The sequence below is a fragment of the Perca flavescens genome, chromosome 19 (assembly GCF_004354835.1).
Source record: "Perca flavescens isolate YP-PL-M2 chromosome 19, PFLA_1.0, whole genome shotgun sequence".
NCBI lineage: Eukaryota > Metazoa > Chordata > Actinopteri > Perciformes > Percidae > Perca > Perca flavescens.
In genome coordinates, this window is record NC_041349.1 from 20,455,215 (window position 1) to 20,472,693 (window position 17,479).

The 17,479-nt window shown below is 39.4% G+C and overlaps 1 protein-coding gene across 8 annotated transcripts in view; it reads right to left on the reverse strand.

The window, feature by feature from the left end:
- Nucleotides 1–1,292: 1,292 nt before the first annotated feature.
- Nucleotides 1,293–17,479, reverse strand: part of LOC114546160 (ATP-binding cassette sub-family A member 1) — a 206,636-nt gene continuing 190,449 nt past the window's right edge. For all 8 annotated transcript variants that reach the window (XM_028564839.1, XM_028564840.1, XM_028564843.1 and 5 more), the window contains 2 exons: nt 8,562–8,805; nt 1,293–3,296 (listed from right to left, as the gene is read on the reverse strand). In XM_028564839.1, the coding sequence (XP_028420640.1) occupies nt 3,168–3,296; nt 8,562–8,805 (373 nt within the window). In that variant the 3' untranslated portion in view covers nt 1,293–3,167. The remainder of the gene's footprint in view (nt 3,297–8,561; nt 8,806–17,479) is intronic.

A 17,479-nucleotide genomic window follows, 5' to 3' on the forward strand; every position in this document is an offset into this window, starting at 1 on the left:
CTCCGTGAAGTTCCCAGCTGACTGATTGCCTCTGTGCCCCAGAGCTCGGCGTTCTAATGAGCAAAGAAAGACGAGAGGTGTGATACATGCAGAGAGCCCAAACATAAACTCTCAAACTAAACTCAAGTTAAACCATATAAGTTTTTTATATATATATATACACACACACACACACATATATGGTATTTCTTATACAGTTACTAAAATAATCTCAAACTTATTAATTATACTGCATATAGTGTAACTATATTTTATATATAGCCTATTACATATGTAATTAAGTGTATTTATATCACACAATCCATAGTACACAAGTTTTCCATTCAGGAAGTTTTAATGACTGGTCATTAAAACACACACACACACACACACACACACACACACACACACACACACACACACACACACACACACACACACACACACACACACACACACACACACACACACACACACACACACACACACAAATCAAATCAATGGCTGCAAGTCATTAAAGATCTTTTTTCTCAAATGTGTCTGCAGGCCAAGAAAATAAAGAAATAAAGAAATAATAAATACTTTAGTCAGGCGAAAGACTTAGAGGATTGCAGCTGTCCTCATCTTTATCGGACTGCCACTCAGCTGCAAATGTATTTGTTAGTTTTTGCTTGTGAGAGAGGAAACAGAAAATTCATATACATGCATCTCTATAATTTAGACTGAAAGTAGAGCAGACACTTAAATAGATCAGTTGAGGTTTTACTGTCTTATCCTGAGGGGAAAAAACAGGAATTTTGTATGTTTTTTAGAATTACATAAAAATGAGACATCTTAAGGAATTATTGGAGGGCAGGCTGTCCCAAAACAAGAGCTACATATTGAGATATTGAAATGAAATTGAGAAAACAATTGGTTTAACTGGCTTAAGGCATACTAGATTTGAATTTGCAGGAGAAAAAAAGGAAAATAAATTAAAAAGAAACACTAAAAGTCTTTGTGACAGTTTGACAAGAAAATATATTCATTGTCAGGCATCTGGCAAAATGTCTCTTCCACTCTACTAAATGTGAAATAAAATGCCTTAACCAGTCTGGTGCAGTCTGAATTCTAGCATCCCATCGTCTCAGGTATGGATGGACGTATGAGAGACTCAACAACCTGTCAGCCTGCAACTGAAAGCTACACTCAAATGGAAAGACATGAAGGAGTGAAAAGGAGGACATGACAATAAGACAGCATGTAGAAAGTTCCTGGGATCCAATGAATCAATGGACAAATACAACAATGTGCAAACATTAAAGTCAGTCGCATTACAATTTGTGCAAATGTTTAATAATTTGTCTTGGCATGAAGCAATATTCAGTACAAATAGGATTCATTATTTTTTGCAGCGGGCATGATAGTAATGTGAGGACTTAGCACAGCATACTCATTATGTGGAGGTCAAAAGTAAACCTGTGATGGATAAAGTATTTACATTCTGAAGTAAGTGCCAAGTAATGTAAGCTGCATAAGAAAATATCTCAGTGTTGTACAGTACAGAACAGAATGTTGAAATGTAGATGTAGATATTCCTGAGTCAAAATTGCACATTCCTGAGTGATATTTTGTCTGAGATATACAGTATAGACCATTTGACAGTTTTGGATTTTGTTTGTCCAATTTTGCAATATAATATCTGTACATATAACAGCTACTCAATGTTGTGTAATTTTAAAAAAAAAAAAAAAGAAAGAATGGCACACAGGTCATTTTACAGTTTAAAAACATTCTTTGTTTTGTTTTCTGAGTGGTTATCATTGTAAACTGCATATATCTAAATGGCCTAACTTAAGGGGCAGGGCTTAGCAATAATTACAATCAAAATCATCATATACTAGCATAATATAACATAGTTTAAACGTGTTAACATTGTAAATAAAGCATGCTGCTCTCCAGGGTCCATTGATTGTTTACAAGGCACGTTGTGTCAAATCACTGTACCTGCATGAGGGGAGTGCTATATTCTCTGATATTGACCAGTGGCAACACCACCATGCCCTATGACAAAAAAAAAAATAATCTCAGGGATAGTTTATTTAGATTCTGCGTGATAGATAAAATAGATTTCACAACAATGCATTAAAACTTACATAAGATACAAATCTGTGGTTGTTCATACATTCATTAGATATTCTTGAGAAATGTTTCTGATATGTGTAGTTACATTCACAAAAGGCTCTAAATAGCAGTTGTCGTTGGTTGGTCAACACATGGGAGGTGTTGTCTTTCTTGCAGACCTAACATGTTTGACAGTTGGTTGACTCTGCATTGTCCCACTGCTGTAACTTCAATCACTTTAATTAAACACCATCTCCAGCTGATTAGAGGCTCTTTCAGACATTCAAAGCCAGCACATCTGACAGAGTTGTTATCATTTCTATTTAGGGGCAATCATTAAAGTACTTGTCAGCAAATCACAATGTGAGGTAGGAACTAACTGAGGTTTGTGTTTTGGGACAACATATTCTGTGCGACATTAGTTGCCTGTTGATATTTAGTGATGTGTCTATAAATATGTATGTGTGCCCAATATCTGACCTGATCACACCCACCAATCAGGGCAAGCTCCTCTCTTTTATATAGTTTTACAGTGCAACATATCAACATTATAACCAACAGAAAATGTAAACAAATCTCAAATGTAATAAAATTTGAAGTTCAATCCTGAGGTATCGCAAATGCTGTGCAAAGTATGCTTTCAGATGATCATTTGGCCATGAAATTCTCCTCACTATGATAAGGTAAGCATTATACTCCAAACAAAATCAAACTAGCATTGTCTCATTTGTTGAGCCTTTGTGAAATATAGTATTCCAACCACATGGTTCTGTAGACAAATTAAAATATTCTTTTTTTAAGAAAACAAGGTTTTAGGATTTAATTACAGGCAAGAGATAACTTAATGAGCTGGAAAGTTTTTTGCAGTGTTCACTCACTGTAAACTGTAAATATTTAGATTAGTTGGTTAAGCTTGGGTATAAATGATTATAGAAAAAGACAACACAAACAATTGCATGTCATTGTTGACCAATACCAGGCATTGCTGGGCTTGGAGACTGAATAAGGCTGAGCAAAAAACACCCATTCAAAGTTGTTTTAGATATAGTGCTGGCCCACTGTAAGTGCATTGTGTCTTATGGGCGTTACACCTTCTCTGCTTCTTGGGAGGTCTTCACAGACTGCAATGGCAGCTCATCTGAAGTGTCCACTGCGTTGTCATAGGCCTTAGAGTCCTCCTCTCCATGCTGGTGTCTCGCAAAGTTCACAAAGACCTGGAATACCAAGGAGAAGAAGGTCCTTATTAAAGGCAAATGCAATATAAAAAAAAGAAAGTATACTGAACAGAGTACTGAAGGGCCTGTGGACATTTCTCTACCAATCTCATTTTTGCCACCCTCTGCCTCTAAAACAAACAACAACTGTATCAATACAGACAAGGGGCACATGTGAATGAGTTGCCAGACAAGGGCTATGAAGCATCAAGTAAGCGTCTAGGCTCACACAGTGAATGTCAGTTTGACATCTTTGACCAGCTGAGAAAGAGAATAAAACAATCATTCTTCTCTCTGTGATGCCCGTTTAATGTCAGAAGAAATCAATCCTATGGCGTTCATAAAAGGCTGTGTTTTTCATTGTGCTGTAAACATTGCTGTAGTCCAGGCTTTTTATTCTCTTAGCATTAGCTATCTGTTGTAATAAAGCTACACAGTTTTTACTCCACAGGAAAAAGCAACAAAGATACTCCTATAAAATGATAAGAGCATTGCTTTTTCATTCAAACATTCTCAGTGGCTGTGTGAATATAAAAGGATATGTGAATAACGTGATTGTGTTTAAAAACTCAATGAAAGAAAAATAAATAAAGAAGTCACCCAGACCAATTCCATTAGAAACTACTCAGACTCCCTATGAATTACATCATTTTTCATAGCTACATCGCAAATAAATTAAATGGGACAGACAGTAAATACATGCGAAAGAGCATAAATGAACAGAAATAAATAATATTGTCCTTCGAGCTTTTGTTTTTAAGAACCTTAGATAATGAAGTGAGAGTAATAAAGACCTATCCTGTCGGCCTTTGAAGCTTTTAATTAGCCAATTTATATAATCTGTTGCCTTATAGTTTTATGTTAATGATAAAGAGAAAAAGTCTAACAATAGTAAATTCAGTTTTTTGAAAAAGGAAGGAGGTTTTTCCTCTGATGTATTAACTTTGTCACTACTGGGTAATATATTATCGTCTGGTAGTCAAAGTGTGGACAGGAGGCATTTTCTATAGCTCTTGTAATAGGCTATATTAGTTATATACATTGAAACTTTTTAAAAAACAGAACACATCTAAAGTGCATTGGTCTCAGTGTTACTATGTTAAAGACGGATCATAAGACGCAACCTTGATGTTATGGTTCAAGTCCGTTCAGGAAAGTATTATTACAACTGAAGATTCCAAAATTTAACTTTTTTCTTTACCTAGGATACACTTAGTGGGCACAAATACTTGTTTCCTGGAAAACACTGTTTTAAAGTCACTTTTGGGAGCAACCCAGCACAAATACAGCCCTACTTTATTTGTTGGCCTCAAGCAGCTGAACAGCTGAAGCTAGAGTTAAATGCGTGCTTAAGGGCTGCTTGGCAGTAGTAATGAGCAGTGGCAAATTCTGCTCTTTCACTATTCCGACCCAGTTTAAACTAAGGCGTCAGATTATTTAAACACAGGATTTCACAAAATCAAATTGTTATGCTTTCAGTAAGAATGTGTAATTCTACACGAGTGGATTATGGTTCTTTGTTCACTACAAGGTAAAACAGGATTTTGCCACTTCATATACTGTATTTCCAAAGCATTAGCAAAATGTATTATCCTACAATAAAACTATAATTTTATTGGAATTTAGTACCTACATATGTAAAGCTGCCTGACCTTAAAGCTTGTGGAGCTGGGGGCTAGGTGGGTGTAGAAAAAGTAAAGCAGCAGACTATCTTGTAACTAAGGAGCTAGCTATGCCTGCAGAATGCCTGAGGCTAAAGTATGCTTCTGTGTGTGTGATGTCAGATCATCAACAGTGTGTGTCAAGGTCAGTTGTCAAAGCATCTTATCAGGGGAGAATGAAAAAGAGTATAAGAATGACAGTAGCAACAAATACAGCCTCCACCCATCTCTCTCGGCCTCTGACCCTGCCACTGGCTGATGTTGGCTTGATGTGCTGAGGCATGCACAGCATTACATATTGATAGTTACGGCTGTATAGTTTTGCAATAGAATTGTAGAAGTACTGTTTGTATTTCCCTTTCTGTAAGAATCCTAGAATGGTAATGGTATTACATGTTGTGACTGAGATAACCACGGTAAATTCATCCCCTGCTTTGTGATGTGACTTTCCTCATAATGTACACTTTCTGTATTTAGCCAACCATCCATTCATGACCTGAATGTCATGCACCAGTGCTGTTGAGTGGCATTTTTAATAACCGATGGATAAAGGCATTAATTACATTGCAGAGGGTACATTTGGGTGTTTATTTGATGCCCGCTGAGGCAGAACAGAGGAGGGAAATGACGTGAATCACCCAATTAACCTCTCCTGTATACCAAAAGAGTTCTTGCTAAATGTAAAATGGCTATTTTTACATACATGTCACCCACATGGTCATGCTCTGCGTTTAATACGACAACGACTTTGAAATGTTGTTTAGCGGCAGCAGAACCTGGCTGTCTGTTGGTCTAAAAGTGGAAAAAAACAACTGCACTATGCATTATAAGCCATGAGTACATGCCTTGAATGGCATCACAGTATTATTTTACAGTAAAATACTAAATAATTCACATATTTCTTAAAAGAAAAAGTTGCAACTAATGCACACTACATATATATAAATAATTAAAGCATCAATAGACATTTACATTGGCTAATTTACCCCTAATTGATATTTTTATAATTAATTTTTTTCTGGGAAATATATTATTTAGGCATCTATATTATGCATCTAATTTTACTATAATTAGGAGGTAATTGGATGGACTGTAAATTACCAATACAATAGTCACACTGTGTGAGAGCATGTTAGCTTCTACTAGGGGGAAGGAATTAAAAATAGGACTGTTCTCTAGCTAGAAAAGCGAAGAAGTATTTAATACAATAATAGACAGGAACGGTTTGTGTTACATTAACTCCGAAAAGGGTTATACCCTAAGAATTTCTTCAGAGGTCAAATTACTTTACATTATTTTTAATCATAGTGTGCAATGAAACTAAAAAGTTTGCAAAACATATTTGTAAAAAAAAAAAAAAAAAAAACATTTTAAATTGGATATAAGAATACAGGGAAGTGTAGTTGTCATATAATAAGTAACTAAACGGTTGTCTGCTTCAGTGGTGCAGTAGAGGCACATAATGTAGCAAGCAAGTTACATTCCTTCCACACAATATAGATCAAAAAGACAGTTTAGAAAGTCACACTTTCCAAATGCTCCATCTGCTCTGCAGTCTTGGCCATCAGCGCTAACGCATGAGCTCCAGGCTGTGTGGATCAATATTAATTGTAGTGCAAGACTGGTGTTATACTATAGGTCAAGGCTACTCTCTATAAATCACCAGCTGAAAGGTGACAGTCTGGGTCTCCACAGGTTCTCCAGTCCTCCCCTCTGTGTTTTAATACTGTGACCTCCTGATCCAAGTATGATTTATTTACTGACTCCTATCTGGTAAATATTGACCAGTGCTGAATGTGGGGCGAGTTGACAAAAAAGTTAAAACAGACATTACGCAAAGTTGGAGGTAGAAGTATTGGCTGACGCCAATGATCTGTGAAGTAGAAACAGGGTTTTGATAAAAATCCTTACAAACCAATCTGACTGTAAACCACACTAGATTAAAGCATTTAGCTTTTAATAAATTCCTTTCCTGTCTTTGTGGTGGGGTAATTGCCTAAAGGGCATATTCTACTTAAATAACGCCGCAAAATGTGATGGTTTTATCTTAAATTAGGGGTTATCCACAGGGGGATCATGTTGATAATGAAATGCTTGACATTCTTGGTATTCTTTATATCACGTAATTTGATTTAAAGACAAACAGGGCCACATTCACATCAGGGTCATATTCACATCTGTCAGGACATTTTCTTTTTAAATCCAAGAAGAGGCGCCCCCATGGTGGAGTGGACCGATGACCTGTCTGGACCCCTCAGAGGTCATCCTTACCCCCCACCTGGTCTTCTGCTGCCGAGCTAATGGCTAACACCAGACACACTCACACTCACCTCTGAGCGCCTGATTGCATCAGGTCCCTGGGGCCATTTGGAAAACACAAGGTGAAGCCAGTGCGTAACATGCAGGGCTCAGTTTATCTCACCAATCAGGGGGGTCTAGCTAATGCACTTGTGCTGGAAAAAAAAAAAAAAAACTGGCTGGTGGAGCTTTTTATATAAAAGAAAACCTCAGTCCAGATTCTTGATCAATACTGGGACCTGGCGGCTGAACTATCTTGGCTACACAAACCAAGTGTAGTCCTCATTGGTCAGTCTGACAGCCTAAATGGGAGAGGACAACGTGTGGGCAATGATAGATCTTTAAATCTTATCCTGGACTGCGCAGACGTGCATTAACTGAGAGCACTTAGAATCCTGAATGCATTAACTGATGACCTAATGATCTGTTAAACTGAGCTGGCACTCCACAGAATTACAGTTGGACAATAGAACATGGCCCCGGGATACTCTACAGTCAGCCTAAATTTTGCCCATGTCAGAGGTAAAATTTGGAGTCAAATTGTGCATCCCATGCTACTGTACAAGCTGAAATCAGCTAAAAGTGATGTTGTGCTCTTAAGAATGTATTATTAACTCCACTTCTATGCTCAATGCCACTTTTTGTCAAAATGCAAAACAACTTTCCCAACTAGATTCACAGGCACTCCATCACCACCAACTCTATGCCTTGAACAAACCTTTGGAAATAATCACATTTCCACAATTTAGGCTACTAATACCAAAGGCAAAGATAACATGTTAAACACATTATGGAGCGTCTGTGTCTGTGAGCCTGCCAGGTTCCCAATGCAGAGCCAACACTGGGCAAATCATGTATACAAGTAAAAAAAGCATGGACCCTGTGTGGGTAAAGTCTTGTGAACAAGTTTTGCAAATATATTGCTACCATTTCTGATGGTAGAAATGAAGATCAAAAGATTGGAATAACTGCATTGCTGGCCGGTGTAGTAGTTACAATGGATAGAGATGTAAAGATTTCTGTTGATTGATTTTAACTTAACCTTGGAGAATGATACTATAGAGAGGATCAAAGGGACACTGTTCACCTCTAGAAAAGTCATCTGATGCAGACAGAATGTAGACCTGGGGCTAATTACCAACTTCATGCAATAAGCAGAAATATACAGTATCTTATCATACCCTGAATATTTACATTTATCAAAGTGCTGTCTATCATTGTTTCACTTACATCTGTCAATTGAGGGCAAATTTTATACAAGTATATGGATAGAAGCTAAGCCATTATCAAATTGTTTGGGCCTTACCTGATCCAGGGTGGTCTGGGACACAGCATAGTCTTCCACACCCAGTCTCTGCTGATGGCTGGTGAACTGGCTGAATATGTTGGCCAAAGCTCCCTGTATGTACGGGAGCTGATACTGCAGTGTGTTGTGATGCTTCTCCTTCAGGATACTGCCCGGAAAGGACTGCTTGACGAAGTCCTCAACTGGCTTCAATGCAGGAGGAGAGCCACCAACCCTCACAATTACTGTGTAGCCATCTCCAAATCTAGAATAAAAGGCCACAATTAAGCTTTTAGTACAAAAACAGAAGTGCAAACAAGCATGTCAGTGCCAAATTGCTCACGGTTGGCCATCTAAATAATTAACTTTTATTTTCTCCTGTTGTCACGGCATAGTGCAATGAAAGAAAGCGACAAGATGGGAAGCAAAAGACATGACAAAATATAATTGGTCTCATATTCCCCACCATTTCAAGCTTCCCGGATGTGATGAGCAAGAGAAGAAGGTGAGTCACAAGCAGTTGAAAGCAAAAGCAGCTTAGACTTCAACAACATTGCAACGTCACCAGCTGATGGATAAACTTCTTCAAGTAATAGTAGGTTTTAACACACTCTCCTGCACCAAATGTAAAAGAAAGCATCATTTTGAGTCAAGCAAAAAAGCCCAAACAGGTGAAACAGAAATTGCTTTTTTCGAAAAGGGTGGATATTAGTTAAGAAGCCTTTGCATGGTTATATCAACTAAAGGAAAAAACGGATAAAAAATACAACATACCTTGTTTTGGATAGGTAATGTAATAATGAATTAGGCACGCTAGCCACTTAGTTTTATCTGACAACCTATAAATTACATGGGATTACATTACATGTCATTTAGCTGACACTTTTATCCAAAGCAAGTTACAAATTGCTATATATTTCAGAGGTCACACACCTCTGGAGCAACTAGGGGTTAAGTGTCTTGCTCAGGGACACATTAGTTGATGTGTCACAGTGGGAGTCAAACCCAGGTCTCCCACACCAAAGGTATGTGTCATATCCACTGCGCCATCACTACCATCACTAAACAGAGACAGATTTGTGCTGGAGACTCCATTTTGAACATTTAGCACCCAACTCTGCAGATCCCCTCAGCTCTATGTGGTGTTTAAGCTCTACAGCTGCTATATGCTACCAGACCAGCATCAAACAGCAGACAGACAAAGTTAACTAAAGCAACTACAGTAGCTGGTGAACAGGTTGGAGCATTAGCTGACGAGCCAGACATTTCCCCCGAAAGTTGGTGGAAACCAAAACATTGCCAAAAGGAGAGTAAACTGGATTTACATTGACGAGACGCCAAAAAGACGACTCCAAATCAATGTTGTGCTGTTCCTCAGGGTCTGCTAGATGTGTAAACAGCCGACTGTTTGCTAACAATGAAAAGGTGTAATATGTCAATGTTGTATTTACAGCTTGTTCTGTTGCCATCAAGCTGCAAAAAAAAAAAAATCAATTATTGCTGCCTTAACAATCTGAACATAAAAGCTCTGTCTGAAGAATCTTTTACAAAAACTCCTACGTTATTGGTAGCATATGATAAGTAATGCAGATAGGATATAATTGCTTAAACAGCCACAGTTTTGAAAAGTTGAGATACTGGTATAGCTTTACAACATGAACAATATTCGTAGACATGACATATTGTCACAGATGAAAATACACCACAGCTAAGCTCTAAAACTAATTAGCATTCTGCATCTTCCCAGTTGTATGCTACGTCTTGTGAGCACCAAATAAGACTCTGTGCCTTGTTATTCTGTCGTTAGCACTCTTATGACCCATTGTTTTCTGCCTAATTAATTCCCTAATGTAGGATTTACTCATGGAAATGTCCATTGTGGGGTAGTACAGAGCAACATGCAATGAGAGTCAGAGTCTTCCTTAGTGGCAATTAGAGATATGGTGAATAAATTGCAGGCCTACACAATCCCAAAGGGAGTGAGAGAGGAAGTGAAGCTCTGTGCTACTACTGAGAAGCACAATGAATGGACCCCATGGGTAGCACAGTCCCTCTTTAGATAACACGACTGCTTGAAGTTGAAGAGCCACAGTGCAAGAATAGTGTAACTTTGCATAAATTGTACAGTTTATGGGAATGCTTATCTTATATTCATATCCATTAGAAATGCATAAGTGTCTTTTTAATGCTACTTTTAGAATCATGCTTAGGCACATCGACTGGCAGGGCTGAACCCTGCTTAACTGGAATTTTCTTGCATTATGATTGGACATGCAAGGATACATCTGGTGATCAGATGTTAGAAGTATATGGACATAAACCTACAGGAGCTGGCATGTGAACCAGTGATCTGCTTTATCATTCTAATGTTTGCTCCAGGATCGCTGTCTCCTGCCACATGGTGTACAACAGAAACTACCAAGATTGAGGTAGGAAAATTAGGAAGTCTTGCTAGGATTTAAATTTTGGTGTTAGCATTGTGGTCCGATACCACTGTGTAGGAAAATGTTCAGAAGAAAACTAACAATGTCTAAATATTCACACATTTAAATTACAATTTTACAATGGGAATAAAACATCAAAATGACACACAAGAATGCAGCAACGACAGAAGTATTTCCCATTTTATGATGCAATTGAGCGAATAGCATGCTATCCACAACCACATCAAGCCTACTATAGAGGGATGATCTGAGAACTGTGCCTGCACTGTGATCTCCTCAGGGGCTGCGCACCACGGGTGATCAAAAGCATCCCCATGAACCTCTAAAACATTTTATGTAGTACACATCATGTGGATTAAACTATGGGTGCCCTGCATGATAGCGCACCATTAAGCAGCAGCCCTTTGGACAGACCTTCAACCATTTCAAATTATACTCCACACTGACCAGCTCAAAGTGCAAATGGCAAAGCAGGATTATCACGATCTTTAGAGGAACAGGGGTCTCAACGACTCTGGTATTATAGCACAAAAGAAATCGTAGCAGTGCTTTGCCCTTATTTAAGAGGCTCCCTTTAGTTAGTATCCAAACTAAATTGTTATTTTCATGACTACATTCCATCCTAATATAATTATGATTAATATGTGCCACTGAAATTAGGCATAAAAGGACTGTAATAAACATAAACAGGGATATTATACAGTAGGACTTGGTACTTGTCAATGTAATATGCTCTTTTGATCATTTTCCGTGGGAAAACACATGCACATCTACCTTGGTAAGGTGCTCAGTCCAAAAGACTGTAGTTCTGAAAATATCTCAAATCTCCAATTAAAATCTGCTTTGATTTGCGCACGCAGCACCATCTTCTATGAGTAACCCATTTTATAAAGTATAGCCAAAGTACATCTCTCATTGTGTATAGATGCATCAATTTCTGATGAACAAACGACACAGTCTGTAATCAGACGCCACCACCACCATAACACCACAGCCATCTTCACACATCAAGCTTAATTTATCATCCAATCAAGACTATGACCATAATCCCCCTATGTTTATTATAGCTGCAGGCTCAGGAAATGTGCTGTCCAAAGACTGCCAAGCTCAGCCAAGATGCAAAAATATTTTTGCAAAAATCCAATAAGGCCAGGAGGTATTGTGGCTAAAGGGTTTGGTGAAATGGTTTGGGGCATACGTAGGTAATGAAATGCTGCTTGTCAGTGACAGTAAAAGGGCTTATCAATTAGCTTCCCCTCATTCTATCTCCCTGCCTAGCTTACTTTTATTTCCTTTCTGTCTGCACCTACACATGGGCTTCAGGCAGCACTTTGGGAAAAATATCTTTCTTTTCTGTTCATAATTTTTTACTCTGCCTCACATATTCACAACAAAACAAGTTATTTTATCTTTGATACACTGTATGTTTTGGCTCTTCTCATATAAACTCTGACTGTGTAGGGAAAGGTAGGCTTATAAAGTTATATATAGTTGTACATAGGCTCTGCACTGTAGCCTACGCCATTGTGAGCATTTATACTTGTGCTCTGGTGTGTCTGCGTCACTCCGCAATTACATCGCCAAAACCGCTAGTTGGCAGTTTCCATGCCACTGTGTTGAGTTTCATCATGTACTTCAAACAATGGCGACTGAAACCAAGCAGATCACGTTGGAGCTAACAAATGTTGAACAACAGTTTCTTTTACTGAAATTACAGCAGAAAAAATACAGTAGAAGATGTCAGAGGAGATGGTCTGTACGACCATTGAACAAATTACAGTAAGGCAGAAGGAGGGTGAATTTTCTGTGCTTGTCTGAACTGCGATGCTACCAGAACTCTGTCGGCGCAACATGTAGATACATTTCTGGGGAGGTGCACGTCAGGCTATTCAATGCATTAGTACAAACTGGCCTTTAGATATCCATATCTAAGCAGAACATAAAAGCGCAGCAAGCTTAAAACAATTAATCAGCTTTTAACTGCCGAATGGTGATTTTAAAGCTAAAAGCAAGATCTTTGCAATTTAGGGTTGAATACGGCATAGAAAATATAATGAATGGATTATGTAAAGTCATGACTGCACCACATTGTCACAACTAATCCTTTTCATAATATTTTACATTAGAGATAGGATACAGCAGCTCAACACAGCGTGGCAGAGACACTGTAATGTCTGTGCTGCAGTTCTCTTTTCTACATTTTCGTTATTCTGCCTCAATCCTCTTCTCTACCCGAATCTGCTGGAAAGTCGTTCTTCCATGTAATTTAAAACAAACAACAGCCAGACACAGATAAGGGCATGACAGGCAGAAAATAATTCTGCTGCCTTCCTTCATCTGAGGGAGTCTAGAAAGGTCACCCTCGTCATTGCCAAACCTTGTATTTGTGTCCGCAGGGGGGAGGGCGGACGCGGGGCATGAGGTCACAGTGTTGCTTGGGTGGTCTGACGCTTTGATCAGGCAGGAAGTTATCCAAAAAGCGCCTTTAGTTCCTGGAGGGAGAGCTCACAGAGCTCTAGGCAGAGGCTCCATAGGCAGTGTGAGGATAGATGAAGGGATAGAAGAATAGATAGGGGATCTTTGTCCAACCAGAAAAGCCGTAAAGAAAATTGATGTATTAAACTGTATTTTAGTTTGCTTAAAATTAATTTCTGAAAATAAGCTAGTCTCTTTTTCAGTTTTCAGTGTGAGTTATGGTTAGAGTTAAAAGTGTGCTGTAAATCAAGGGGCTTCAAGTAATGATGAAGTTTCAAAGTGAGATTATGAGCAGTTAAAGTAACTTAGAATAAAACTTAAGCATGAAGTTCATTCTTTACCTTGGAAATAGTAGTTTAGCATTAGCAGTTAAATGCAAATGGAAGCTTAAGATAAAAGGTAGCAATTGAACCTTGAGTGAAGATTATTGTGTACAAATAAAACTATTAAACCTGTCCTTAGTGAGTTTTAAGCAATAAGTAGTGGCAGTTTGCTTCTATGTCAAGACATATTTACAAAGTGTTTGCATGCAATATTGTGCTTCAAAAGTAATCTCACACGAAGGCCATCATCTGGCCTGTAAAATTATTACTACTCGATTTTCAAACATGCATAGTTCCCCTAATAAAAAGCCTTTGAGCCACGTACCAATTTCTGCAGACCTTGAAGGATCAAATTTCGATGCTTGCCTTGACTTTAAGCACAAAAATAAGCTCTGATAAAACTAACATAAATTCCTGCATAAAAGATTCTCACCGGTTATCAAGGGTATTAGGTAAGAGTTTGTATATTTTGAGTGCAGACAGCTCCCTCAATATGTATATTACATATATAGTACACCATCTGTCTGTCAATGTTCTAGCAGTCTTAATTACACCTACATTTCTCATGCATCGTAAACCGTAAAGAGAATTATTTTGTCATCCATCTCCGCCGGTGACACACACTTAAATGCCGTAAACTATTTAGTTAATGGCACACCTGCAGAGCTGACGCAGAGTGAGTGGGAAGGAGTTTATTGGACTTCTCAACGTCAACTTTAGGGGATTGATCCAAACTTTTAGACACCACTCTTGTAAAAACTCTCCAGCACCCACACTGCATTACCTTAATGCATTAAAGGCACTTTACCCTCCACTTTTATATCATGACGTGCTTTAAGCAAGGAGAAAATAAGACTCCAGGCTGTGGTATGTACTTACTGCAGGTACTCTACGAAGAGGGGATATGAATGATATCAATCAGTGAAAAATCCTGCATCGGCTAGCGGGTGTCCTCTCTAACTGACAAGATTATAGGGGAGCTTTGAAGCTTCTTTTATTGGTTCTTCCACTTCATTTTGGTTTACTTAACACCTGGGAGCTTTCACACCAGCACACTGCTGTACTAAAGCACTATTTACAGCCTCTTGCACATTTTTTTAAAACTTATTTATTTCCCCTCTTCTCTGTCAGCCTTTCATAAATTCCTGGAAGTGTGATTGATTTGAGGGACTCAAAATCAGGTAAGGTAGGGAGGATGTTTTTCACAGCCATGGAGGACGATGATAAAGGGGCTTCTCAAAATGGCCGCCCGACTGTTCAGAATTCACCGCCCATACCAATTCTTCAGCCCATCTCACACTACTGACTAACTTTCTAGCAGTTTGAATGGGCTATTTTGGCTCATTTGGGGCTTGATTGATATATAGAGGCGGGGTTGTTAAAGTAGCAAAAGGGCATCTGAGTGATAAAGACAGGGTCACCACTGAACTAAAGAGGGCAGCACTATCAAGCACTTGGATAGCTGCGTTGGAATCTTTGCCACCTGACAGTAGCAGAGGGAAGAATAAATAAGGGTAATATGGTGAGAGGTTTTTGAAGGAGAGGAGGCGATGGGGGGAGTGGGGGCTGTGAATGTGGGAGGGTGAGCAATAGGGGGTCAAAATGTGAGAGCTGCCCCCACGGCGAGATTCTGCACTCCTTTCATGGGCTTGTGATGAAAAAGAGATGGGAGACTTTGGGCGTGGAGACAGGGGGACGAAGCGGCAGCCCCAGCCTTACAGGTCAGCTGCTCACACCGTGTGACGATGGCGTACACCACCTGCCTCTATCGGCATGCTTCCCCCTGCTACTTCAACCCCTGCTGTCTGATGGAACTCTTCCCATCTGCAAACTGGCAACAGCTTGTGCATTTGTGAGAATCAGCCCCTCCATTCCCACATTATGGACTCAGATGTGGAGACAAACAAACAAAATACTAAATGTTACACTGCAACGCTGGATCATCACAACAACTTAAATGGTGGTGGATAACATGCTAAGCCAAGAGTGGGAGTGTGTGTGTGTGGAGGGGCGGAAGCGACATGGCAGCACAAACATGTGGCTGGATAGTGACGAGAAAAGAAAACAGAGAAGACAGTCCTTAATTGCCTTTTCAGTCATTACCAGGGTCCCACACCTCATGAAACATTAATTACACCAAGCGCTGAGGAGATAGGGACGCTTAATTAGAAATTATTCAATGTGTGGCAAGAACTGAGAGATAGCATTTCAGCAGCATGTAAATTGTCCGTGTGAGATCTAAAATAAGCATGGCAAAAATCGGTGTAGACGTCATGCTTATCTGGCTTTCTCTCAGTTGACTGTCTTGTGATGTGTGATTCCCTTTTACCTGATAGCATGTTGAGTGAAGTAGGACATGTGTTAACCCTCTGTTCTCCTCCCTGGTTTGCTGCTTCTTCCCTCCTCCCCCATCGCTTGCATGGCTCTTACCTATCCTATACCTCCTTCGTGGTTCATAAATCATTTACACCACAAGCTCTTTCCCCTACGGACAGGTGGTAAATGACACAGAGAATCTGTCAATTACCCTAACATCTGGGAGGGGTCTGACTGGTAAATCACTCTCCCACTTTAGCCCAACGCCTCTCAACTGTCCCTCGATGTCACTCTTTCTAAGCCCCATCTACAAGCTACCTTTCTCTCCACAATGAGACAATGGCCAATGATATGACATTAGCGTTCTTGATGTGAAATACCCTTGACAATATTGCCTCCTCCTTGCAGTTCCAGGCGAATCCCCTAATCCCCGTCACAACTTTAAAAATGGTCTGCTCCTCCCCTCATCCCAGGCGTATTGATCTTTCTCTCCACCACATATTCCTATCGTGTGTGTAGCTCTTGTGTGCGTATGGAAGGTCCTTCCTCTTACAAGATCACAAAATGGAGTGGTAATAATGTCATCGGACTGTACCTAAGGTAATGGATCGGTCTCACTGTTACATGCAGGGCTCGGGGCATAAGTGCCGGCTCTGGGAAATGTCAGATGAATATCAGAGAGCAGGTCTGAGTGCTAAGAGTTAGGGTCATGGAATACTGTATCTGTTATGGAGACATAGCAAAAAACATTAAGAGACATGCACAAAGCCTATTAAGGGTGTGCATAATGACAGGGATGGTGGAAATAGAATGTATGGGTCTGTAGAGAAACAAATGGGAAATCGAGATAATGGTGAAAGACTTGGGACACTAACCTGACCGTCTGCACATTTGCCTCATATAAAGACCTTTTAATGTGAAATCAATAAAATCATATTGATGATGTCGATGTCTACACTAAATGTGCACCAACATATATGGGGCATATATGTGGGTGTATTAAGACAAGAAGCTTCCTGGTAAGCAAAACAAATGAATACATTATCACTACATAGCCTCTGAAACATGAAAGCATATAGAAAGGAGAGGTGCAAATCATATTAAAGGAATAGTCGTACATTTTGGGATACACTATGAGCCCTATCTTGCACCCGGCGCGGCGCAAAGCCCGACGCGAGTGTATTTGTGTCAGACATTTGCTGTTTAAGACCGACGCAGTTGTTGCGCCCATGGGTGTGCTGGTCTTACAGGGAGGTGTGCTCAGGTGAATTCTTGGTGTATTGCTATATTGAGGCAGCGAGAAGTGATTGCGCCATTGACCAACAAAAACCTGGTTTAAAGTCAATAGTGCAGCATTTCATTGTTATTTATTTTAACAGCA